The 27,816-nt window shown below is 38.5% G+C and overlaps 1 protein-coding gene across 2 annotated transcripts in view; it reads right to left on the bottom strand.

Annotated features, from left to right (window-relative positions):
• Positions 1 to 27,816, bottom strand: part of tsnare1 (T-SNARE Domain Containing 1) — a 125,750-nt gene that overhangs the window by 64,883 nt on the left and 33,051 nt on the right. Inside the window, exons 1-2 of one of the 2 annotated variants that reach the window (XM_008411051.2) lie at positions 17,928 to 18,157; positions 3,665 to 3,772 (exon numbers count right to left, since the gene is read on the bottom strand). In XM_008411051.2, the coding sequence (XP_008409273.1) occupies positions 3,665 to 3,749 (85 nt within the window). In that variant the 5' untranslated portion in view covers positions 3,750 to 3,772; positions 17,928 to 18,157. Of the gene's footprint in view, positions 1 to 3,664; positions 3,773 to 17,927; positions 18,158 to 27,816 lie in introns of those variants that run through there. The other variant, XM_008411050.2, reaches the window with a different exon arrangement.

Genomic DNA, 27,816 nt, shown 5'->3' with positions numbered 1-27,816 from the left:
TCTTTTCATTTCTACTTCCAGTTTATGTGATAATGTATTTGTTTGCTTTTCATCTCATGTGGTTCAGATTGCTTGAATTATTCATTTTTTCATGAATGACAAATGTGTTGACTAACAATCCATGAGTATGACTGTTTGCCTCTGAAGGCTGGAACAACGGTGACGTCAGGTGGATTCTGATAAAACCACAGTGATGACAGTAACATCTGCTGAAAAAAACAAGTTTAGAATGTATTCTCCTATTTTACATTTGTTAGAAAAGTTAATAATTTCTGAAAGTGAAATAAAAAGTTGATATTAGAAGATTTTACTTTAGCTTTCCTACCTCATCACCAATAGGAAAGCTATTACCTACCAGTAAGGTAGGTAATAGCTACCTCACTGGTTGGTAAAATGATGATGTGAAAATGGGATGATCAGTAGATTAATATCAGTAATCACCAGTGGTGGAGAAAGTACTCAAAAAATGTACTTAAGTAAAAGTACAAATACACAGACAAAACTGTACTCAAGTAAAAGTAAAACTACCACATTGACATTTGYACTTAAGTAAAAGTAAAAAAGTACTGGCTTTTAAAAATACTTAAGTATTAAAAGTAAAAGCATTTGCTGAATGCATTACCTAATCCCTAATACAAAATCATTAAGTGAACGGATCATACTTAATTTTAATACATTAGAAATGTGCCGTTTTAATGAACAATGCCACAGATAAAGCATGTTTTTATTGTGTTTACTCTGTAACATAGTTTAGACTTAGATATGTGATTCTATGCATCATAATTTCAGGGATGGAAACATCTKGTMTCCTGTCCTAACATAACATGAACTTCACTTTTTTTTGCCACTAGTGGCTTTTTTTTTTAAGAAATTCAACAGAAAGGGGATGGAAAGAAGGTGGGTGGGTGGAGGACATGCAACCGAGGAGCCACGTAGCAGAGTTGTAGTCAACACCGCCTACCCAAGACCAAGTCAAGACCAGCACCAGCGCTACGTGACACAAAAAAATAAAGTTTTACCTATCAAAATTGCTTCTCAAATTGATCTGAAAGATCCACATCACCATAAATCACCTAGATATTAAATACTTAGAGCTGAAATAAATGTAATCAGTAAAGATCCGTCCAGAAGAATCAGATCATTCCTGAGTGTCATATCAATGCAGACTTTGGTCACAGCGTTGTCCCATATTTGCGACACCTCAGTCAACACCTCCACACAATAATTCAGCGCATGAGTGACAGCTTTTTTTCATCGCAGATGCAACATGTGTGTCTCAGTCAGTACAGCTAGCTTTGCTAGCATCACGTCCACGGAGCGTACCTTTCTTTAAGCTTTCCTTCGAAGTGACGCTAAAAGTTGGATGAAGTCCCCACCCTCTGTGAAAACGAAGCGCTGCTTATTTTACATGTCGCCAAATCTATGATTTATGCAGAGTTATTATATTACTGACGATTAGACAGACATCTTCTCCCGCTCAGAGGAAACCACTGCGCATGTCTTGGAGCTCCGCATGCGATTAAAGGTGGAGGCGATGGATGACAACAGACACGTAAGTCACGTTATTGCTTGGATTTTACGGCGCCACCTTAAATCCCTGAACTTCCCATTTTAACAGAAAAAAAGAGCAATGCGACTTGGATGTAACGAGTAACGCCACAGTTTTGTAGAAATGTAGTGAAGTAGAAAGTACAGATACTTACTGTAAAATGTAGTGGAGTAAAAGTAGAAAGTACCCATTATTAAATCTACTTACGTAAAGTACAGATACACGAAAATTGTACTTTCCCACCACTGGTAATCACATATTTTTTAAATGAGTGGTATTACATTTTTGAGCACAATCATATCATCAGATCATATTATATTCTTATTCCCTCATCAAACTCATACCTGGGATGTTGCCTTGATTCTGTCATGCATGCTTGGGAAACCAGTCAGCTATGCCAAACATTTGGTTGGACCTAGCACCGCCTTGTAAATGTAACTATCTATCAGAGATGCAGTTTCCAAGCCTCCGGTTTCCAAGCCTCTGCCTCACAGAGCAGCCCTCCTCTTCAACTCTCCGACTGAGCTCCTTCAAATAGCCAGCAGCTATTAGCAAACACCTGGTGGACCTGTGCATCTGCTGAATTTGATATGTGAGTTACTTATCAGTGAAACACTGGGAAAATAATTGCTAAAGGGTTAATAAAGGAGTGATGTTTTGATGATTTCTTGAAGGCAGAGTTTAAGAAAGAGCAGGAGTTTAGACAAAAGTCTAATTTCAATGTGGGAAATTACAAAGTCAAGTTTCTTTCAAGTCATATTGATACATATAGCTTTTCAAAATAACTGAAGGTAAGATTACTTGATTCTGGTATTGTGGTGCCTGGAAATCATATAATACTGTCCTTTAACTGATTACTTTCAACTAGTTTAGTTGGACACATATTCTCGATAGGTTTCCAGTTGTGTTCTGCCTGTTTTCAGATGGTGGATTGAACAGTGTTCATTGAGAGGATGTTAATTTCCTTATCAACCTAACCCTGCTTTAGACTTCTTCACATTCTCCCTGACCTGTCTGCTGGATTTTCATGATGCTGGTTGGTCTCTAACCAACTGGCTAGAAACAGAAAAGCTGCAGTTAGGAACTAAATGACACACAACTGAACTCTGTATGCTAACTAGATGACATCTGAAGGATTTTATTGAGAGGAATTATAATAAAGGGGAAAATGCAGTTTTCAGGTTGCTTTTGTCTGATACTTTTCTTTCACATCACTATTCTGTATCGGTAAATGACATGAAGTTTGTACTTGAAACATCACGGGAGGTATAAAATGTTAAGGGGTGTGAATATGTTTGCTTGACAGACGTATGCTTGTTTTTAATCAACAACTTTTTTTCCAGTATAATGAAAACAGTGTTCTTCCTATTTTGGTCAAAACAATTTTCATGCTTGTAGCAGGTCACCACTAGCCACTTGTTTCACACATTAAGTTAACTTCATAATGTTGACTTCAACTGCACTCTAAAAAGTGTATTTGGGCTGTATAGTTCATTATATAGGCTTATTTACATAAATCTCACTATTTTAGCTTAATGATGACAACTTACTTTTTTGTGTTGAATTGACGTAAAAGTTACAAAATGTTAACTTCAAGGAACTTTTTACTTTGACTTTATTTGAACCAATTAAATGCAAAGCCGCATTTGTATCCTACATCTGACATCATGACACAAGCTTCACCTGGAACAGATCCTGTATATCACCCAGCGTGCTGTGGAGGCGCAGAGCACAACTCACATAAGGAGACCTTAGTCCTCGATGCAGACATCCTGGCCTGATGACCTTTGCCACATGTCTCCCCCATCTTTCATTACCCACTTTCCTGTCTAACTACTCTCAAAAATAAGCCAAATATCCTTTATTAGTTTAATTTTTATTTGAAGAAAGCTACATGATTTGAGTAGGACTGACTTAAATTTGTCAAGTTAAACCAGCTTAATGAATTAAGTTGGATAAACTTCTTGCCAAATGAAGCAATTCAATTAAGTTAAATTAATTTCTTTTTTCACTGTGATTTGTTGAGTCCTGAATCTGTAAAATGCAGTGTGAAGGAACTTTTCATGTGCAGCACGAAGAAGCACAGTCATTTGATGAAGCAGAACTTGCCCTTACCTACTGGCTGATAGCCCTGCCTGGTGGGGCCCCCAAACGGGTTACGGCTGCCAAAGGAACCTCCATCGATGGACCCATATGACATTCTGATGTTTGGTGGTATGTCAGCTGCATGCAATTGGAAAGGAAAAGACAGTTGTCAAGAATTAATCAGGAGGCACCAGTTTATTTCCTCTTTCAGTCTACCAGCCTTGAAATGAATGAACTCACAACATTGACTGTAGGAACTATTTTCCCTTTTTTTTTTTTTTGGTTAAATCTTAGAATTTTAATTGTTTAGTTTATCCTTATTATTTGTTTATTTTCTAGTTGATTTATAATTAGAATTTTGTTTAATTTACTGTTTAGAATAAGTTATTTGATTAGGAATTCACTTAATTAGTTAATTAATTTCAGGTTGGGATGTGGGTATTTCACGGTATAAATAGGTGGGTTTTAGGTAGCTTATTATGCACGTGGGTGGTCATAAGGTTTTTTACCAGCCTRTCAGTCACATCRRTTYYYAGTCAGAGAACAGGTACAGGAATAGGAGCAGAAGCAGAAGCCTGTAACCTTTTGCCTGAATTGTAAAATAAAACCAAACTGCATTTTGACTTTTTGATCTTTTGCGCTGCATAAACCAGAATCCACGGTGCATCAGGTGACTATTTGAGTTGGATTCACTTTTGTTTTGATCAGCTTCGAGGTTTGAGTTGATTTTTGAATTTAAGTTTTGGGACAAATGGTCACTACACTGACAACAAACATCCATCCATCTATCCATTTTCTAACAGGAGGGGTGCTGGTGCCTATCTCCAGTGAAACATTTCGGGTAAGAGGCAGGGTACACCCTGGACACGTCGCCAGTCTGTTGCAGGGCTGACAACAAACAAATAAAGTACAGATGGATGGGATTATGCCTTAAGGTTTGAACTCTTAGCAGGTAGAACCAGGGGCGTTGCCAGGAATCTTGGGCCCCCTGACAAAAAATTTAATTGGGCCCCCCTCACACAGCTGCTGTTACAATTTCTTGAGTCTATCTGACTTATCAAAAGTGTCACAATTTCAAAAGCTTGCAATTGCCTTGCTTTCTTTGGTCCAATACTGATAACTAGTACAATATTTACTGCTCATGAATTTTACATGTAAGAATAAAATTCGGTATGCATACAGTCTGCATACAGCAGGGGTGTCAAACACCAGTCCTGAAGGGCCGCTGTCCTGCAGTTTTTAGATGAGCCACAGGTACAAAACACCTGAATCAAATGGCTTAAATGCCTCCTTCTTGTGTAGGTAAGTTCTCCAAAGCCTTGCTAATGACCTAATTGTTCTATTCAGGTGTGGTGCAGCAGAGGCACATCTAAAAGTTGCAGGACAGCAGCCCTCCGGGATTGGAGTTTGACACCTGTGGCATACAGTATGCAAGTAGGTTGCTTAAATTTTTTCTTAGTTTTAGATTACTGAAATGTCTCCCCATGAGCAACAGTCATAGGCAACATGCAAAATATACATAAAGCAATCCAGACTACTCAAAAAATGCTATGTAGTTGCATTTTATTCAAGCTGCAGTATGTAACTTTAATAAAACCTGTTTTCTCCATATTTGTTAAAGCTGTCACAATGTTGTAGCAGTTTGTTATGAGACAGATAATCTGTGAAAACAATCAATCTCCTCCACCTCTTTCCTGAACTATTATTGCTAGATAAAGTAATGCACCATTCTGACCAAAACAACCAATCAGAACCAGGAGGACGCTCTTAGCACTGTCAATCAACTTCATTCACTCGCTGCTTAATGTGCTAATGGTGGAGAAATTACTTATTGTTACAAGAAAATCATTTATCTGCCATCACTGGTAGCTATGCTTACTAGACTAAGTATTTACAACAGGCTATGCTAGCTACAGAATAGCATAGAGCAAGGGGGAAGAAGGATGAGTCATATGAGATGGTGATTGACAGCACTAAAACTCTCCTGCCATCCTGGTTGTTTCTAGAGAGCACTGGGAGAAAGTAGAGATTATCTCTCATACCATACTGTCACAACATAATAAAAGTTTTAACAAATATGTAGAAAAAATATATTTTTATAAAAGTTACATACTACACCTTTAATTTCACTCAGGACAGTTCAGGAGGGACGTGGGTTAGAGCTGCTGCTGCTGACTGACTCATCTGTTGTTAAGTGGTAAAAGGTACAAGGGACAAGTTAAATACCGTGTTTCCCCGAAAGTAATACAGTGTCTTACTTTCTTTTTATCCCCAAAAGCCCCACTATGTCTTACTTTGTCTTATATTGGAAAAAAATTGTCGAATTTTTTGTTTTAACCATAAAATTAACATTTATTAACAACCTGGACAGTATTGTATTACCGCATTTTAAGCAGGAGGCGGCAGTGACAAGTGCAGGGGACGGCGCGGTGACGTATGGAGAGGGGGACGGTTCGGACGTGGGCAGGAGGCGGCGCGCAGCTAGATGAGGGGGAGGCGGCAATACCCCCGTGTTTTCCCGAAACATATGTCTTACTTTCGGGGTACGGCTTATATTAGCCGACCCCCCTGAAACCCCCGATACGTCTTACAATCGGGGGTGTCTTACTATCGGGGAAACACGGTATATGAATAAGTTGGTAATTTTTTTCCTTAATTCATTAAATGCTAGTGAAATGGAGGAAACAGTAGCCTGTAGCTACGCTAACTATGCTAAATGGTTGATAATCTCATACAGTCTACTCACCTTTCGGAGAAAAACTGGGTTATAAATTAACACTCTTGCCTTTTTGTCTCTCTCGCTCCCTCTATTTTTTATTTTTTTTTAAACTTGATTTTATAATTTTTCTTAGCAGCATAGTAACTGCCACAATCGTTGGTGTCTTCCACTGACTGCTGCTGAACAGCGTCACTCTGAAGCGCTCCAAGCAGGAACGAACCATTTCATGCGGGGGAGGGGGTTGAGGGTTGGAATCAGGGCAAATATGGATGTGTGTTTTTTGGTCTGGGAGTGGGAACATTAAATATTTACTGCTAAAAACAATCTTCAAAAATATCATATAATTAATTTTGTAATTGACAGGGCTCCAATTTTTTATTTTTATTTCTATGAACCATAAATAAATAAATAAATTGTGGAGGGCCCCTTGTTGGTCAGGGCCCCTAGAATTGTCATCACCCCCCCACTCCCCCCATACTGCGCCTCTGGGTAGAACTACTGAACAAGGTTAATGATGGAAGCTTAAAAATAGCTCCTCTCCGATTTCTGCTCATTTCCAAAGCAGTCTTTATTATTCCACAAATATTGTCAGTTCCTTTATGCATCGCTTATACAATATAGAATTATGTAGCACCATAAAAAAATCTGTTTTATTATTTTCCAAATTGTTTGATTTTCTTCCCAAATTCCACTTTTTCCAGTTTAATTTTTCTCAATTACATTTTTTTTACTTTAAGCATATTTACTAACCCAAAAAGCATGTAATTACGGTGTGAGTGAAAAAACTAGAACAAAAAATAGCCATAGGCCTACTATGTTTCTGTTTCGCAAATATAACACACAGCTGATGTTCAACAGAACACTGCTTTTACAAGATGAAAAAACAAAGATGTTAAAAAGGCGTTTCCTCATTTTTTAAGGAAAAAGTAAAGTGCAAACTTGTGCAGACTTTTATGATGATCAGGACATTTGTTTATTTGTGTTCTTCCATCTGTCACAGGAATCTCCACTGGAGTAATGACTGTAAGTGTTGCTTTCATGCATGATAGGAAAGACAGGACATGAAGCTTAGCAGATGCCCTGGGCTCAGAGAGGAAATAGAAAAGTCCTGGTCTCAACAGTTCCACTGGTCACTGGAGTATTTGGGGTTGAGACTCAAAAACTGTCCTAAAGATAATCCTAAAGATCCTCTAGTTCCCACACTGGCACTAGAGGACCCAAGCTCTAAGTAGAGGCCCGTCAGTGGAGGGTTTAAGCAGCCTCATCAAGTTCTGCACTCATAAGAAATAAGAATTAAAAAGCAGCTGTTCTACCTTTTATTTTATGCTGATCCAGTGTGAACGGTTTGAATCTGTACATTTATTCCCACGCTTAGAAAACCCCCTCAGACGCCATCACTGCTCTGCGTTGATTGTGGCTGTGTTAGCGTAAATGCATTGAGACACAGAGGCTGATTAAAATCCCCAGTGTCTGCAAGCACCTTGCAAAACAAAAGCTTTATAATTCTGAAACTGATTCTGAAGTAACTCAGAATCAGTTTCTGTCTCAGAATCAGGAAAGCTTAGGATTTCCTTTCAAACTCAGCTTCATTCATGTTCATTCTGCCTGCTCATGAATAAATAAATATGTAGTTCACATGGACAAACCTTGGCTGGGTCTCAGTTCGGCGCTTCCACAGATATCACAGCTAATTAAAACAGTTGTCAAGCTGAAAACATTTTCATCAGCTCAGATCCCCTCTGTCTGAATGGCAGCAGAACTCTGATTCTCTTACTGTTAAGAGTTCTATCAGGTTTGTTTCTATGATTACAGTGGTTTCATTCATACACAAGAACAGCAATATGTCTTTGAATTTCTGCAGCTTTTTAAACATTATTCATTTTGGAATAAAACATCTTGATGAGGCTCCCTCTTAGAACTGATGCAGAAGAAGGTTATCGCTCTGGTATTAAGGGTTTGATTTATTGGGAATAGTTTTCCTGCCTGGGGAAAACTTTTGAATGAAAAATAACATGTAAGCTGTGGATTTTTACTGGATGTGTTTAGTTAGTTTAGCTTTTAGAAGCGCTCTGTTCCCTCTAAATTTTTTTTACTAATACCACATAAGTGGGCTCTTATTGGTCCCTAGTGTGTGACCTACATCAACAACATTTGTCTTTTTTATAATTATGTAGCTTATTAGGGTGCTGCAATGCAGTTAAATTCTTTCAGAGAGTTCAGTCTCTTTGATGTCCTGAATCATCATCCACCACCTTCCCTGACTGTAGTACAATTATTACAGACAGTTACAAATGGTTTATTTTCAGCTTAGGTTTAATCAAGATAAATATTTTACACATGCATCTTAGTAACATGTCATCAAAAAGTGATTTATCCTCTGTAATTTTACTTTAAAAAGTGAAGCTCATAGACTCATTTCACACAGACGTGCTAGTCAAACTTTTGTTTTTATTCATTTTGATGATTCTGGGTAACAGCTGCTAAAACCCCACCTCAGTTTCCCTAAAATTAAATAATTACCTCAAAGCAAAGATAAAGATTTTTGATATAGAATATTTTGAGGCGTACCCTCCTTGTTGATGGTTGCCGTGACTACTGAACAACATCGTATCAGCATCCTCCCCATGACTGTGGCAGCTATAACATGGTCACAACATAGCATTTCTCTATGGAAAATATATGTTGTATGGGTTTAGAAATGTTAAAGAAGAAGAAAACTCTCACTCTAGTATTAACAATTTGATTTAGAAAAACTGGATTTTGAGATTCAGTTTACAAAGTTTAAAAAGAAATTAACATTTGCAAATAGTCTATGTAAGATATAGCCTTTATTATGGCAGTATATAATAAAATATATTCATACCCTACATTTGTTGCAGCAGTGCAAAGAAAATCAAGCAAGTTAAAGAAAAAACTAATCATCTCCAACAGTGAAGCAGTCTCCAATTCTCAAGGAAACATACAAAAAGACAAAAAATAGTCATACTGTGTAGTTCTGCTCTGTAGTTATGCAGCTTCAGACTTATACTCCTACAGAATATGCTGGTCAGTTTTACTCACTCTGTGATCTTTAACTCATTTTATCCTTTACATTTCTCTCTTTATTGGCATCATTAACTTTTTCCTCTTATTTTTCCTTTGTCATAGAAAGTAATTCTGATCTATGTCTTTGTGTTTTCTCCATTTTTTCTGCTGGTTAGAGCTACTAAATCTGTAGTAGATGTTCACTGGACTGAGCTGAACTGACATGAACAGTCATTAACTTGACTGTCCTTGACTGATAGTCAAGACTGGATAACTGGATGCATGTGATTAGGGACATATATTTAAAAAATGTTTAGTTCTGTTGTGATATTTTTTAATGTTCGGAATGATGCGGTGCGCACAGAGAAGAGTCACTAAAAAAACATTTTGCACCTTTTCATATAATTTTGGTGCAATATTTATTCTACTTCAGTAAAATTGCTCCCAGAATCTTATATCTCTTATACTGTGGACCCCAGGTATTTGCAGGGGTCTGAGCCCACAACCAACCAACAGAAATCTAGGGAAACTAGAAACTCTTTATAACACGCTTATAATTGCGTATTTTAATAGCTTCAACACCAAATATACCATAACATGCATTGATACACACAGTGGAAACTACCTTGGCTCTGCTGCAGAAGCTATCATCCATGGTCTTACAACCAATCAGCAACAAGGATTCATGGCATTGTATGGCACTCGCAGATTTGCGGCATTGCAAATCTGCAATGCTGCAAATCATTGCGGCATTGCAATGATTTGGTGCTACTTCATACGGACTTTAGTGCAAATGAAGTAGCATCAAAGTGTTTCAGTTTCCCAAGCTGCATTTTCTTTTGAATATTTTAGATGTGTTCTACAAAAATATTCGCATATAAGCATGTTATACAAATAAATTTAAGCTACATTCCACAGAGAACACGTGAATAGATGAGAGTACTTTAGATTGCTTATGCAGCAATGACCGCTGATACTGGCATTGCTGTATAAGCAGAATGCAGTATAAGGCTCATGCACAGAGTCATGCAGCCATCCTGTGTATGCCAATACTGCACACAGCTGGACAGAAAGCCATGAGTATGTTTTCTAAGTTCTTTACTTTACTTGATAAAAGAGTTGAGAAAACATAATGTGCTGTAGTGTGATGAAAATTAAATACTGCAGGAAATGTGAAATGTTGGAAGTAGGTCAGAACATGCCTGAATGAACACATTAGTCAGAGGCAACTTTAAAACATTAACATTCCTGCAAGGTCACAATTAAACATGGGTGTATATCAGTCGAGGACTGGAACATTTGGAGCCATCAGACATCCAGGGGCTTAAGAAACAAGTGGATGTTTCACAGTCAGCCTCTTCAGGATGTTAGCCCATAACCCACTTACAGGGAAAGAGGGGCACAGGGCATAGAATGCTAATCTGAATGCTGCTGAAAAGGTCAGAACATCACGAGAACATGTGTTTGACCTGCGGCCAGAGACAAACAGATGAAACTCTAATCAACAAATCTCTCTCTGCCCTCCTCTCCAGGCTCTTCAGCATGCCCAGCAAAGGTCGGAGTACAGCACTGGTCAAGTGGCCAAAGCTCTTTTCCCATCCGTGAAAGACAAGCATTCAGACAAGCAGGAGAATATGATTACACTCTAGAGTCCCAGTGCTGCCCATTGTTGCAGAGAACCCAGTGAATCCAGCTTATGACCGAGGCACTCCGGGAGCAGGCGCAGGATGGAGAAGCAGCAAGAGATGCAGTGTCCGCACATTACACAGGGACAGATTCAGTGGGCCAGGAGAAGGTTTAATCCGATTAATTTTCATTGAGAAAAGGGATTAATTACTTTTGGCAGTCCACAAACAAGCTCCACTCCGCTTGTTTCATGTCCACTGACTGTGTCTTGCATCCCTCTGAAGTGGGGACACGCATCATCTACGTCCGGGGGCATGAGGAACGCTCTGTTCACATTTAAACGCACAGGCAAAAAGCTCAAACCTTTGCTGTTTGAAATGGAAACAATATTGTAAGTAATTATTTTCATGCAGAAGAGGACACTGGGTACAGAGAAGCCAGAAATTACAAATTACTCTGGAGGATATGAGACCATGAGACCCCTCAAGGTCTCCAGAAAGCAGTACTATGAGTCTTACTGAGATCATGAAATTCTTCCACTTCCAGTCCACATTTAACTCAAAAATGTACTTTTCCATGATGGAAAGAAAATCCAGTTTATACAGCCCACCTCAATCTTTGAACGTGTTCTGTAGGTGCAACAACATAAAGGGATTGGAATTGAAATAAACAAACAAAACAAGTATACACTTGACACGACTGAACGCTGTTGACCCTATATTTTATGACAGAGGTCTGCGTTCAAAAAACACAAAGCAGATTTAGCTGCAGAAATTACATGCGACTTAAAACAGACCAATACCAGCATACAAGCAACAGATTGAGTGGGGGTGGGGGGGTCCTACTATAATCATAATGTTTAAACAATTTTTTTTTTTACATCACAACCACAAACTAAGACATGATTTTATGCAAAAGTTCAAAAAACATTAGAGCATACAGTAATCATAAAGTGGAAGAAAGATAATAGATAGTTTTCAAAATGTTTCAGAAATAAAAATGTGAACAAGTGTTACTGGGAAGCTACTGTGATGTGTAGATAGTAGGATTGTGAGAGACTTTACATGGGACTTCCTGTAGCTTCTTGCCACTCTGACTTAAGGGTCACATTTGAAGAGAACATGGCTTGTAGTTGTCCTGAGGATAGATTATCCAACCTGAGCCACCTGACCTCTGCAGCACCTCCAGAGTTTCCATGAGCCTCTTGGCCACTTTACTGAATAAACCTTCAGTTCCTCTGGGAGGGGAGCGCCTGAACCATGGCAACCCAAAGAGGTTGTGCAAATGTTCCTCCCCCTGTATGCTCCAACCTTGGATGAAATGACTTGGTGCTTTTAAACAGTTTAGCTGATCAACCAGAGAGCACTTTGCATCTAATCAGTTCATATTTCTCTGAAATAAGTGGGGAAGAGGTAGGACAGAAAGCATCTTTCTATGTAGCGGCCATAAGTCCCACTTGCTCACCAAAGCTCCCACCTGTTCAGGGTTCTGAAAAAAGCCCACATGCCTCAACAGATGTTCTGCACAGTCTCCTAACTGGGTATGGCAGGTGTAGAGAGCATGACATAAAAGCTTTACAAGGAGTGGTTAAAGTGGTTGAAGCACTTTGTTTTATCCCTTTGTGAACATCTGCACCATTTCATCATCTATATCTTCTGGCACATTGTTTTCCTTCTGCCCCTAGAAAGCAACACCCCCTAATTCACATAATCAAGCAACAACTTCTGTCCTTAGATGTTGCATTTACATAAAATACCTCATGAGAAATATTTTATGGAAATGCAGCATCATGTTTTAGTTACACAAAACATGAAAAATAGTGCAAGAAAAGTAATTTTATTTATTAATACTCGAAACAGGATCATGTAAAAAGTATCTGGCTCCTACAGCCAATAGCAACTGCTTTCCAGTGTGTGTGATAATGGATCATGAATTAGAGGCTCTGGCAGATGTTCAGAGAATACATGTTGAGTTTATTTACAGAATAAAGTCAATATTCTGTAAATAATATACATGTCCTCCAAATTGACCATTTAGAGGACCTTGGTCCTACACCAGGTTAAAAAACATGCATGTTTAAACTCTTACATACAACCTGCCCGATATTTGGCTGAATGCATAATATCGGGCAGTTGCACCTTGTTCAGCACTAGCTGGTTATTTGACTGTTTTTTTCAGAATTAATGGAGTTAATTTAGTTTGCTTAGTTTCACGGCACAGACTACGTGTGACTTTTTGTTTCATGCAAAAATATTTTATGGTTTGATGTGGACATGACATCCTTTCTAGTAGTTTATCTCCAGTAACTTTGTGAGTAACTGTAGTAGTGCTGCATCTTGACATTTTTTCTAAATCCTGAAATGCTAAAATTCGGCAGTCCTTATTTTTATTGGATTTTGGAAGAATACCTATTCTCAAAGAAAATGTCTGGATTTTCAGGCAATTTTACAACTCACAAAAACCCAGGTGGTAAAAGCTTACTCCAGCGCACCAAATGCCACTTTTGTATGCGGACAGCCTTGGTTTGTGGAGAAAAATAAGCCCTACACTTGTAAACAGTGTAGGGGCTGCAGAGCAGCAGGCCCCCTCGTGTGACTCTGCAGGACACAGAAGGATGGTAAATACAGGCATGGCAGGACAGAGTGACTAGATCCGCAGCTTCCCACCACCCCCACTGCTTTTCATTCAGTCCTCCACTCCTTCCCCAGCTGTCATTATCTGCACCACAAGGCTTAAGCTTAGCCTGTGCAGGCAACTGAGCAGAAATAAGCCGACACCCTGGCCACGAATGCTGCATTCATCACAAACAAGCACGGAGCAACATGAGACCGCATCCTGTGTAAGAGTGCATAAGAGGTTAACAGGACGATGTTGTCAAACAGATAGCATTATTTTACACAAAGTAATTCAGGCTTTTTTTTAATTAATTTTGACATTTTGGGGGGATTTTTGTTCAGTAAGACAACGATGCACGTTTTTCTCAGGTAAAAAGGCTCTGCTGTGGTCGCACGCAGTCTGCTGCGCGCGACCACAGCAGCAAGTTTATCAGTTACTCTAAAACCTTTTAAAATGAACTAGACATCAGCTTCTATTGAGCCTAAGAGGAAAATGTTATGTGAAAATAATTTTTATATGACTGTAAAAGTAGTAATTTAATTGTAATAAACTGATTCAAAAAGTCAACTGCTTTAAGAATTTCCTGTTGGCTTCCTGCAGTAATATAACGGATGGCATGTTTTATATTGTATTCATCTCTCTAGCATAGTCAGATGCACTATGTACAATAAAGTGTCTTGGTAAATAGGAAAGTACTCCCTCAGTTCATTGGTTTTAATGTATTAAGGTTCAAGGCTTTAGTGCATTCTAAAAGTATTTCAATCTAATCCAAGGTGAATAAAACTACACATGACAAAGTCCCCCATGATGTTGATCAAAACAGAAAAAGTTTGAGAAAAATGAAGAACCGCGAACTAAGCTCTAAAACCTTAAGGACAACAATGGTCGGAGTGGAAGAGGTCGGAAAGACTGGCGGTGGTACGATAAAATGGAAACCATCTATGGACGTCGGCCGTCAAGTAACGGCAGGGAAAGTGCCCTCGATTCGGCTTCTTTTTTATTGAAGAACATGATTAATGGTGAGTTTTATGTACAGTGTCACCGTTTAACTTTGAGCCAATTAGCTATAAAAGCTTATTTGTAATGTCTTATTTTATGCTTGCAAAACAGGTTGTAAGGCTGTAGTGTGCATTGTCTTGTTCGTGGCTTGTTGGTGAATATCAATCTGATATATATTTTTTTTATTATTAATTTTTTTTTAGAAAATTCGGTAACCTAAGACATTTGTACACCCTCTATGGATTCCCAGGACTCTCCGACATTACATCCAGGTCTGGCTTCCACTTCTTCCAGCACGACAGACCAACATGACCGTGGCGCAATGGATATTATGTTTGGTCTTTCTTGGTTTTTATGTATTGATTAATTTATTTCATAAACATATCTGTTTTAATGTTCTTATTTATTTCAGGTCGTTGTATCTGCCGTCGCAAATGCTCAGCCAACACGGATTTCATTCTGGCCATCAGAGAAGAGGAGCAGGAAAATCGGGCACAGCGCGACCGCCGCCATGTAAACATCCTGCTGGAGGACATACGTGAGGCTCGCAGGTTGGAGAACGCCTTCCGCCGAGAGGAACTGGATGCAAGGAATCAAGAAGTGGCCCAAAACGCAGTTGTTGCTTCCTCTTTAGCAAAATTAATTGAAGTTATGACTGCTAATATGAGAAAATAAAATATGTATTATGTAATAAATTTAAGTTATAATAAACTGATAGCATCTTCATCCTTTGTATTTCTTTTCATTTACACTTTAAATCTTTAATTGTAGCTTTATAAGAGTTTTCTCTTTGAGATATGCTCAAACCGCCTTGTTGCTGCTACACAGATAAAATTTGCCATTTTGTCAAGAGCTTTGGATGGGGAAAACATAAGATACACTTTTCATTTACTGATACCAAAGCAGTGTCTACAAGGTAAGAGAAATAGGATAACCTCTTGTGCAAATCTAGTCTGAAGAACAAACTAAAAAAAAAATCCAAATCAAGTTTTACATAATTATTCTTTAAACAATAATGACATAAAAAACACAGGTGTACCCTATTAAAAACCTACATAGCAACCAAGCTTTTCCTCGTCTATGTCTAGTATTGAAAAAAACTGCTTACTTGCAAACAGCTCATGTAAGCAAAGTATTATATGCAAGATTTATTTACAGTCTGAAGTCAAGACATGCCATTGCTTACTGATTTGTTTAGCTTTTGAACTTTATCTGTAAGCAAGAGTTGTTTTATATTTGACAAAGCACTGACATGTCTTATTCAGAGGAAATGTATTCATTCTGAGAAACATGAGTAATAATGACAGTTTGAACACAGATTTAATAAAGATGAATATGAAAACAATGTGGAACAATAAACAATGGCATCAGCCATAGATGTGACAAAAGGTTTTTTGCATATAATGCAACCATTTTAATACTAGTATTTGTAGTATTTCTGTTCTGGAGGAAGAGGCAGGATAATAATAATAATAATAATAATAATAATAATAATAATAATAATAATAATAATAATTTCTCATCAAGACATTGATGAGAAATAAACAAATAAAAATAAGTGCAAACAAGCCATGTTGGTGTCAAAGAAAATGAGCACAGGTCAAACAACAATGAAACATAACATTTTGGCGCATGTGAAAAACATATTTTTGTTAGCTGGAATGAGGAAGCTGGAGATTTCCCTTCCAGCAAGACTACAATCAAATATACAAGTAAGCGCATGCTCAGAATTTCCCAGTCAAAGTCCCGAAATAAATTAAATGGAGAACATGTGACAAAAGATGTCAATCTTTTGACAAGACTGTAAAATTAATAGTTAGACAAAACTGATCTAGGTATTCTTGATTTATTTTACAAAGAAGTGATGGACAAAAATTTCACATGTGCAAACCTGACATGCATGTAAAAAAACAGTTTACTTTCAGGACATTCAGACAGACAGAGGCCTGCTGTTTAACATCACTTGAAATTTACCTGTGAACAAAATAAACCTTAGAGCTCCAGTCAGATCTACCTCTAGAAAACCAACTCATTATCTTGCAGTAGCTGAACAAGAGCATCTCGTACAGATGTTCTCCCATCTGAACAACGTGGCACTGCCTCTGCAGGGTTATATTCAGCTGCAGATACATCCCATGTGTTGTCATATATCTCACCGTGGTTTTCACATATGGTGTGCAGTGCACAACAAGTTGTCACTATAACTTTGGCGAGCTCCATGTCACATTCATTTTTTTGCAATAAACAGCGCCATCTTCCCTTTAATCTACCAAAAGCATGCTCAACCCCCACCCGAGCTCGACTCAGTTTACTGTTGAATTTCTGTTGTTCTGTTGTCAGTCGTACAGTATGGCTTCATAAGCCAGTCCTGTAAAGGATATGCTGAGCCTCCAATGACATAATATCCAACTTTGATTGTTCCGATTTCTTTAGTATGTAGTGGAAAAAGATTTTCTTGTGTGGCCAGTTCCCAGAGTGATGACAGTCTCAATGTAGACTCCCTGGCATCCCTACACAAATATTCCAGAACAAACCCCTTCCATCCACCACACCCTGCAGAATCAAAGAATGCCACCCTTTTCGATTGAAAAAGTCGCTGTGGTATGTGGTTGGAGCTATTATAGGTATGTGGGAACCATCTATCGCACCAACACATTGTGGGGGACCCCAGCGGTTCTCAAAATATGCTGCCATCTCTTCAAATCTCTCTGCACTGGGGATTTCAATCAGTTCAGGCACTAATACAGTTTGTATTGCAGCACAGAACTCCTGGACACACGCGCACACTGTTGTAAGACTCACTCCGAAAAGGTGTCCGATGCGCCGGTATTCCGAGCCTATAGCTAGCTTCCATAAAGTAATTGCGACTCTTTTTTTTCAATGGCACACATTTTCGAAAGTTGGTATCTGTTCGCTCTAAAACGTGGCATAATCTTGCACACAGATAATTTATTGTGTCTTCCGACATCCAAAAGTTTCTGGAGCCACTGTGAATCGGTGAAACCTGGAACTATAACATCCCACCAGTGTGAGCTTCGGTTAATGGCCCAAACCGTTGGTCCCCCGAGGCGGTGAAAACTGATCTAAAAAAATGTTAAAATTTATACATAATAAATATAAATACATAAATAAATATTAATAAAATAATTCAATCCAGTTTTTCTTTTTTTTATGACATCTTACTGATAAAAGTAACTGTAGCAATGAAAGTATCAAGTAAGAAAAAAATAACATTAGTATCCATTTAAAGCAACTGTAGCACAGTATCAGGCAAGAACATAATGGAAACATTAGTATCCATTTACTCACTGTCCTATTTCGTCTTGCACTGGCATCTTCAGCCTCGTACTGCCAGATGGTCTGGAACAGTCTACGGTATTTTTCTTCCATATTTCTCCTGGAAATACGTAGTAGTCGTTCAGCATTTTGTCTTCTGAGGGTAGCTTGTTGGCGGAATTTAATTAATTGTATGAGGTTGATGAGCAGCAAAATTAAATCCATGTCATCCATTGTTGTTGTCGTCGTAGTAGTAACTGTTCTTCTTTATTAAATCGGCAGTTGGCAAACAACCAACTCAAACCACATTGTTTAGTTTTAAAAATAATGACGTCCGGTACCGCTTCGATGGCCCTCAGTGTATGCATACACAACAGGGCTGGAACCGTACCGTTCCCTGCAGTGCAAAAACGCCTTTATATTATGTCTATGCTTCCAATCGGGCCAGCCAAGCGGTGCTGCTTAGAATCAGCAGCTGATTGGTTTAAAGTCAGCCGTTGGTTGTTTTGCAGTCAGCCGTTGATCAGGTCTAGCTGGCTCTCACTAAACTGTTCTTACTGTATTTTGTAAAGAGTGCTCTTTTTAATATTTTAATTATTATTTTTAATTTGCGATGAATTCCCCTCAATATTGTGCTGTTACCTGGTCCCATGATGAGGTCATTTTTTTCCTCCGCTTACTCGCTGATGAACAAGTACAGAATGAGCTAGATGGTCAACGAGGAATGAGAAAGTTTTCCGCCGCATCTCTGAGGAAAAGGCTTCGGCCGCTGCATCGAAACCATTGTTTAGTTTCAAAAATAATGATGTCAGTACAGCTTCGACAACAGGGCTGCAGTACGGGTGGAACCGGGCCGAAGCGTGCCATTCCGTTCCTTGCAGTGCAAAAACGGCTTAAAAGTAAAGGTGTGTCGATCGATCGGCCACAGATCATAATCGGCCGATTTGCGTGAAAAAGTGTACGATCGGTGATCGCCGATCACGGTCTCTTGTTGCCGATCACACAAACCGATCACCTGCATCTCATTTCTCAGCCTGTCTGTGCAGCTGGTCTCCTCTTTCCTTCACTCTGCGCAAACGCGCAGCAACAAATACTAAGCGATGTGGAACTATAACGCACTGAGTGAATGGGGAARTTTGCGTKTTGCGGCGGAAAATTGAAGCACGTGGGGTGAAGCAGGTCAAAATGCATCAACACGACGAATCTAATATGGCATAAAAACAATACCATACTTGATGGAGTTTGGCTACATCAAGGCTCACTGCAGTAAAAAAGACATAAGGAGTGATCAGATAGCAGGTAAAGCAGCTCACAGCTACAAACACTCACCTGGATTAGCATGACGGTCAGAAAGCTAAACAAATAACCCCCAAAATAATTTAAGCCTTCGAGCTGCGATGTAAGACGCTGGTTCTGCTCTCGCTGTTGAACCGCTGCTACGCGCTACAGGTAGTAATATTTCACAGACGGAGCGTCGCTTCTGCTCCACCTGGTAGTGACTCTCACACCGAACCTCTGCTTAAAGCTGCAGCATCTAACTTAAAACAATACATTTTACATACTTATTAAAACTTTTGCTGACCTAACATGAGACAAATAATCTCTGAAAAAATAATTGAATCGATCTCCTCCCTGTTCTGCAGAATTACTCCGCTCAGTCAGAAACAGCCACTCAGAACTAGCAGTAATCAGCTAGCCGCCATGCTATCAGGAAGTTTTCATTCAGTAGCTCAGGATTGTTTATTGATTTGGAACCTGTTTTTGCCTTTGAATGTTAAGTTTTATACTTGATTTTTTTTGGCAATGTTGAGAGGTTTTATTTTGGCTCTTTGCATTATTTAGCCTCTTCAGAGCCTTCATGTGTTTTCAGTCTGAACCAGGAAAACAAGCTTCTCGCTTCTGGTTCTCCCTTCATTTCCGCCAGGTCTTATTGTTATCAGGCATTTCACCCGATCATTACTCCGCCCATTCATTCCGCATCGGCGCAGCCTCGTCCGCATCTAGTCAGGGCGTCCCAGACCACACGATCCAAATCCTGGGTCGCTGGTCCTCGCAAGCCTACCATTTGTACATTCGTAACAACCTTAAAGATTTATTCCAAGCTCACTCTCTCCTCAGCTGCATTTAATTTCTGACTCTTTTGGGGATCCTAAGTGAGCCGGTATATACTCAAGATGTGTCCTGAAGACAAAGCCCCACTCGAGTCTTCACTTGCAGGCCCTCCATCACCATCATCATCATCACTGCCCGACTTCATATAATTCACCCCTCCATCCCTTCTTCCCTTCTCCTTCACCCCTCCTCTCCTCCCTCCTTATCCTCAATAAATATTTAAATCTGTATTCTGCAGCGTGGTCCTTGCTAGTGAAGCCTGTTTTGTTTAGTTTTCTTCTTGGAAAAAGTTATTAAAAACAAGTTTTTGTCTTAATTAAGGTGAATTCATGGTTCCTTTTTCCACATAATGTAACCGGTAGTGTTTATGTTAAAAAAAATAATAATTATGTGATCGGTATCGGTGATCGGCCCTCATGGGTGATCGGTATTGGTATCGGCAGGAATAAACCTGATCGGCACATCTTTACTTAAAAGTGACATGCTGCACTTTTAATTTCACTCAGGGGAGGACGGGTCAGGTGGGATGTGGGTTATAAGTGCTGCTGACTGACTCACCTGTTGTTAAGTGGTAAAAGGTACAAGGGACAAGTTAAATATATGAATATGTTGGTATTTTTTTTTCCTTCATTCATTAAATGCTAATGAAATGGAGGCAACCAGTAGTTTGTAGCAGGCACGTGCAGAGGGGGGTGCTGGGGGTGCTTGAGCACTTGCCCTTTTTGCTCCTTGCCCCCAAGTGCCCTTTTGGTCAATTTTAATTTTTTATTTTTGTATTATTTTCTAAGCCCTCTTCTGACACATAACATGTACTAAAATTATTTGTATTTTTATTTATTTTTTAATTTTTGTACATAATAAGCCCTCCGGTCACCTTGTTACCTTTGACCTTTTGCCCGTGACGCATGACGCAGTTGCCTCTCGCGCAGTGRGATAAAGCAGCTAACTGGAGCTCAAAGTAGCGAACATTCCAAAATATAGAACCGTTTTTGGTGAATAAAAAAACGTTTTTGGTGAATAAAGTAGAGTAGACTTGCTACTTGTCAGATGACGGAAAACGTAGTATCGTTTCTGCTTCAGCTCGGAGTTGCGGTATAAGCAGAGAGGTAATGAAATACAACAGACACTGACAGGCCTCTGCGTCTGCCTTTCTCTGAAGAACTACTGAGCGGGAGGAAACAGCCAGGTGAGGAAAAACTGTTCTTATCGATCGATTCAGTATTTCTATCATACAGATATCAGGCTGTTGTTGTTGCGCTATTAGCTAGCTGCTAGCTAACGATTTTGCTAGCAAAACAAGATAACTAAAAGCTTCTTCCCTGTACCGTTAATGATAGCGGTCATTCTTCAGTATTTATTATGCAATAGGGGCACGTCGCCCGTCCAAAACTTATCATCTCCATAATGGATATATGTCCAATCTTCTAATTTCCTTTGCTGCATAATGTATATTGGATTTATTCTGGCGTTAGGTAAATGTATCTTGAAGGAGAATAACACTTAAATAAAAGTCCAACAAGGATATTCATTTAGAATTAAAAATAACTCACCCTGAATTACCGTGATAGAGATAAAGTGTGTAATTAATGAAGGGGAAAAAACTCAACCCAGACTTTAAGTTTAGGGTCTGATTCGCAGAGTATGAAGTTACATTTTTTTTCCCAATTATTCAATGGAGGAAAAAAAAAACTAACCTCAGCTAAGTAAAATAAAATTGTAATCAAAACTTTTGTAATTGTAATGATTCATTTTTTAAAAAACAAATCATTTTGTTTAAAAAACTTTTTTTTTAAATTAAATACATTTTTGTCTCGTGAACATAAAAAGTTATTTGCCAAACATAAACTTTTATTTGCACACATCAGAAATCTGTTGTTGCGATTTTGCGTCCTGCCCACGACGTCATGTGAGAATCACAAGCAAAACTTTGAGTCAACAAAAACTTAGAATATCAAGAAAAGATTTCTGACAAGCGCAAATAAGTTTGTTTTGTAAAAAAAATTCACTTCATGAGACAAATGTGGAATTTAAATGTTTAAAAAAGTTTTTTAAGCAAAACTCAGCAGGCTTTTCTCATTGTGACATGCATTAACAATTCAATGTTTGCTTTTGTTTTTTTTCTGCAGTTCCATGTTAAAGTTTGATGCAGCTCTGCTTTCCTGAATGGACCATCTTCATCTCCAYTGCAGCAAACAGGCAGCTCTTTTTTATAGATTACAGTCCACTAAAAGGYTGCATTGTGCCCTTGTTTWTATTTTTAATAGTGTAATTCTGTAAAGACAAAATATGTCTGGCCCAGCTCTGATTTACATATCTTGCTAAATTACAGGTTTGAATATTGCAATACTTTCCTATAACACAATAGACCCGCAAAAAGAAATTACCAATAAAATATCTTACATATGCATAGTTGTATGCTCTGTTTAGAGATGTTCGTTAGCTTTGATTGTATATCTCACAATTTTCTAATTTATCATTGTTTATTAAACTTTGAAAGCTGAGTGGCTTTGTTAATATTCTGTCCTAGAATGCGGTTAGATGTGCCCTTTTTTTTTTTGGAGCACCTGCCCCTTTAGTGGTTTCTGCACGGCCCTGGTTTGTAGCTAACCATGCTAAATGGTTGATAATCTCACATAGTCTACCCACCTCTCTTAGAGAAAAACTGGGTTATAAATTAACACTCTTGCCTTTTTCTCTCTCTCCCTCTCTCTATTTTGTTTTAGAAAACCTGATTTTATAACTTTTCTTAGCAGCATAGTAACTGGCACAGTCGTTTGTTACTACTGACTGCAGCTGCATACAGCGTCACTCTCAAGCGCTCCAAGCAGGAACACAGGGGGGTTCAGGGCAAAAACGGATGTGTGTTTTTTGGTCTGGGAGGGGTAACATAACATTTTTACTGCTAAAAACAATATTTGAAAATACAATATGATTCATTTTGTATTTGACAGGACCCTGATTTTTTAATTTTATTTCTATGAACAAAATATAAATAATTAAATTGTGGAGGGCCCCCTGCTGGTCAGGGCCCCTAGACCAGCAGGGTCACTGCTTGGTAGGCATTGCTACCAGGCAGTGGCTCCCTTTACCGAGCCACTGCCTGGTAGCAATGCCTAAGAAGTGTATGACCTGGGTCAAACCGTACCTCCGTACGTCCATCATAGAGCCTTATATTTCCTTCCACAAGCTTCTCACAATAGCTTCTGGTCCATTCCTCCAGACAGAACTGGTGGAAGTGACTCAAGTTCCAAAAGAACTGAGTCACACACCTGAAGAGGTGTGTGAGAGAGCTCGCTCTCACACACTCCTCATATGGCAATGATATTTTTACAGCTGTAGCTGGCAAACTGCAAGTCAGTTAAGGGTCCACATCTGCTAAGGTGCAGACTGCAGCTTTTCTACACCAGCAGAAAGTTCAATGACTGAAATCTATTATTTTTGTTAAAAAATAATAGATTTTTTAGCAAAAAAAATATTTCAAATTTATTTAACTTTAATAAATAAATTAATTAAAGTTATAGATACTATTTTAACAGTTGCAATTTGTTAGGTTAGCAGCAATTCAGGAAGTTGTTAATACTTTGTTTTAAATAACTGACAAGTAGATCATATTATGCTTTTGAACTTTTTTGTAAATCATATTGAAATGAAAAAGGTGTAATTTTATGAATATTTCATACTGGCCCTGTATAGATGTGACCCTGCTCACAACACCTTATATAAGTCAATAGGTCATTCACAGGCCCCTGAATCCATGATGGCATCCTGAGGAAATAATTACACAATTTGGATGTAGTGTGTTGGAGCAGAGACAAATCTTAGACACACACACCAATCCCCGAGGGACCGGAAACGGACATGGCTCGGATCAAGAGTTGGTTGGATGTTTGAAGTTATTTGATGAAATGTTTTAGTTGATGGAATGTACAGGCAGAACCCCCACAGATCTCAAAGGTGATGTGTGAATTTTAACAAGCAATTTGAATGTAATTACACTGCAGCTTCACTGGGTGGGGAAATGAGAGGCACCAGCATGGACGCTGCAGTGAGGGCTTCACCGTCAGCTCTGATCAAGGATAGTTACAGGTTGGGCTTGCATCAGAGTGTGTGACGGAGTATGACTCAGTTTTAAAGATGCATTTTCTTTTTCTCTTGTAACATTTAGGCATAAAATGAACCCTTTAGATTTTCACTGGAAGAGTTTGGAGTTGCTTTGACAGCTTGGGATAAAAGTGTTTTATTTGGAAATTAAACAAAAGCGTTCAGAGAAAGCATGCATACAGAACAAGCATTCATTTTTCAAAAACAACAAAATAAAGTGTTGTTATTAAATAAATGTATTTATTAAAGCCTGATGTCTTCTAAGCTCATTTGAGAAAGCTAATCATTTGTATGAAGAAAATTGGACAATATACATCTAAAAGGTACTTTTAATAAGCAACATTTGATAAGAGAAAGGGTGGCCCTCAACTTGAACCCAGATTTTAGTTAGCCTCTGATCAATATAGATGAGAGTAAAAAGTACAATACATGATTATCAAAAAACAGTGAAGGTTCAGGGATTGCCAGAAAAAGTAAACAATATTTTCTTCATCGATCTGTTTCAATGTCTCATTCTGTCTTTGCTTGCTAATGCTCCGTACCTCCATCACACAGCCTTATATTTATCTTTTGAACAAAATTCCAGTCAGTCGGTCAAGTGGCAAATTAAAGTCAGGTCTACCCTGGTAAAACTTCCTGTTGTGCAGAAGAAGTAACCAGTTAAAAGATATTTGTGTTTCCTTATAGAATGCACTGCAACCCAAAACCATAGAAACCAAACCAAATCCAGAATCCAGAAACAAAAACTCCAGCCTGCGACTGTAGACCACTTCACTCACACACACCTTGGATCTGCACGGAAATTCTCTTAAGGCCTGAGATTAGGGCTTTGTGATGGCCAGGCCAAAACATTGATTTTGTTGTCCCAAAGCAACTTTGTAGCAATATTGCATATAAATACACACACACACACACACACACACACACACACACACACACACATACATATATGTCTGCGGTCTACTAATGTGTTTTTGTTTACACAACAAATTTGTTCATGACCTCAAAGAACTTCAAAGCAGTGAAACATGAGAAAGACCCCAGGCTTTTTTCTGTGTAAGCACATTACTGTCATGGGTCTGGAAATCGAGTCCATGGGACATGATCACCATTAAAAGAGCAGCGCTGTCTGTAAGAAAAGACTGACTGTAATGAGGGCGACTCATTTTAGCCAATCTGCTCATTTTGTCATCTGAAACATCCTGAGTCCCATCTCAGATTAAAGCTCCACATCTAATTATCTCTCTTACACAGTACAACTAACTGACTCAGGTCAATGGATATATAAATGTGTTAGATATGATTCATTTACCAACCCAGAAATGTCTGGTGGAATTATTCCACACTGCACCACATACAGCAACAGTTCCCTTTTGACCCTGATGTTTATGTGTAGCCTCAGGCAAGCTCAAAAACTCTGATATGGATGAGGAGATTCATTTCTTCATCAAGCAACAAGCCCATTAATGTTCTGATAAATGGAAGATTAGCAGTTTTAATGAAAGACAAGTACCAAATCAAAAAAGAAATCTAATTAAATTTTGTTTCTTTTTACAGTGCCAATTAACAATATTGGTAATCTCAAGGCATATGCAAAAAGAAGACGAATTAAAAAATGCTTCTGATCTGCTGACCTGAACAGTTGAGTGTGATTTAAAACAGTTACTTAATTAGATTTTCTTCTGGACAATTCTTTGCATCACGTCATAATGTTATTCCCTCATCAAAACCATATCTAGAGTATTGCCATGATTCTTTCACACATGTTTGAGAAATCCTTTAATCTCCATGGCAACCATTCAGCTGTGGAAAACGCCTGGGTGGACCAAGCCCCGCCTTCCAGTCGCAGCTGCTCCTCTGAGCCCAATCAGCTTCTTCAAACTCACTGGCAGCAATTAGCAAACACCTGGTGGAACAGAACATCTGCTGTGCTGCTTCTCAGTGAAACACTGGACAAAATGTTGTTCAGTGAGTGATGTTGCGACGTTTCAGAACGAGCAGGGCTTTCTTAAAGAGACATAAGCTCAATTTGGAGTTGCTAATTTACCAAGTCAAATTTGATATGAATAGCATTTTCATAACAACTGAAGATAACATAGTTACTTGATTATGCTATAAAATGATTCAGTGTGACTAGAAAACACATAGTAATGGATCTAAAAAATAAACCACTATTTGCTGATGCAGATGTTGATGCTAATGCATTGCACATCTAGAAAAGTATTTCATGCAATTTGCCACAAGTCATGTAGCAGAAAGAGCAAACTTGTAGAGGATACTCTTAGATATTGTTTCAGTCATTCTTGAGAATAGGGACAAAACATGTCCTATGGATAAAGCACAAAATTTGTAATTTCTTTTTTTTTTTCTTTTTTTAGGTGATCAATTGTAATTTTCTCCAAATACAAAGTTATTTGAAAAATACATCAGTAGTATTGTTCTTTGTGGGTTATCTGATGTCACAATATTTTTTTTACCTGCAAGAGTTGTCTATAGTAGGAGGGACGGGGTCGGTTGGCATGCTTTTTTGTCTGTTGGCCATATTGGATTTAACAAAAAAATGTTCTTGCATTTGCAGCTAATGGCCAGTAGTTGACAGAGTATGTTATGATGCATCAGTGTCTACTTTAGTGACCTGTGTGCATTTATGGCATAAAAATCCACAAGAAGCACAAGAAAATTGCTTTTAGATAGCTGTCCACTGTAGTGACCATTATGCATGAACGGGTTAATATCTCTCTTTGCATCAAAAAATATGAAATAGGTGAATATAAAAAAATATACACAGGAACTACCCCAATGCTGCAGCAAAGCAGGTCAGACAAAATCCTGTTCTTTCTACAACTACTGTGAGTCCAAACCACTACAGCATGAAATTTAAGCTCGATTATAGTAGATGATTAAAGTAAACTGTGATTTTGCAAAAACCTTGAAGTAATTCAAGTTATCTGCCATCTGATTTTGATCTTACTGATATAGACAGACAGCTATGTCAAATTTGTATGAAAGGATTAAAGAAGGGAAAGAAATTCTAAAGGCAGTGTGTTTCATAGCTCAACCTTCTACAGTCATCTCTTCAGAGAAGAATGATGAACACTAAAACCACAGTCTGTATGTGTAAAAATGGGCTCTGCTTTGTCTCCTCTGTTTACTGTCACCTCCCTAGCTGACACTACCTAACTGAAGTGGGGATTATGGGGGGTTAATAAATCTCCCTCACATGTTCCTGTTCTGATCTCAGGTCCTTCTGTTTGCACTGCTTTACTTTAAAAACAACCTTCAGTCTCAAGAGGAAAGCAGGAAAACAAAAACACCTTTGGACAGTGAAATTGCCTTGTCACACAAAAAGAAGGCATTATTGTGATAAATCACCCCATTTTATTCCATAACTAAAGTCTGCCATGGTGTACCTTCCAGTGGCACCTACCATCCTGAGCTCTGATATGGATGGATTTTATAGAATAACAGAGTCTATGGCACCTCACAGGAACACTTATTGGGTCAATTGTTTTTATTATATGTAGGCTTCCTCCTGGCTCTGACTTGTTGTTTCTGACACAGTTGTGAATGTCTAAGGTTAGTACTTGATGGACTGGGATAAGGCAGATGAGCTTGATTTTTTTCACAGATTATACTTATCATGTCACAGCAAAGGGATAATTATAGCAGATATGTAAAAAAACACATATATGTGTTTATTTTTATAAAA

Source organism: Poecilia reticulata, linkage group LG6 (assembly GCF_000633615.1).
Source record: "Poecilia reticulata strain Guanapo linkage group LG6, Guppy_female_1.0+MT, whole genome shotgun sequence".
Taxonomy (NCBI): domain Eukaryota; kingdom Metazoa; phylum Chordata; class Actinopteri; order Cyprinodontiformes; family Poeciliidae; genus Poecilia; species Poecilia reticulata.
This window is presented reverse-complemented; position numbering and strand designations above follow the sequence as displayed.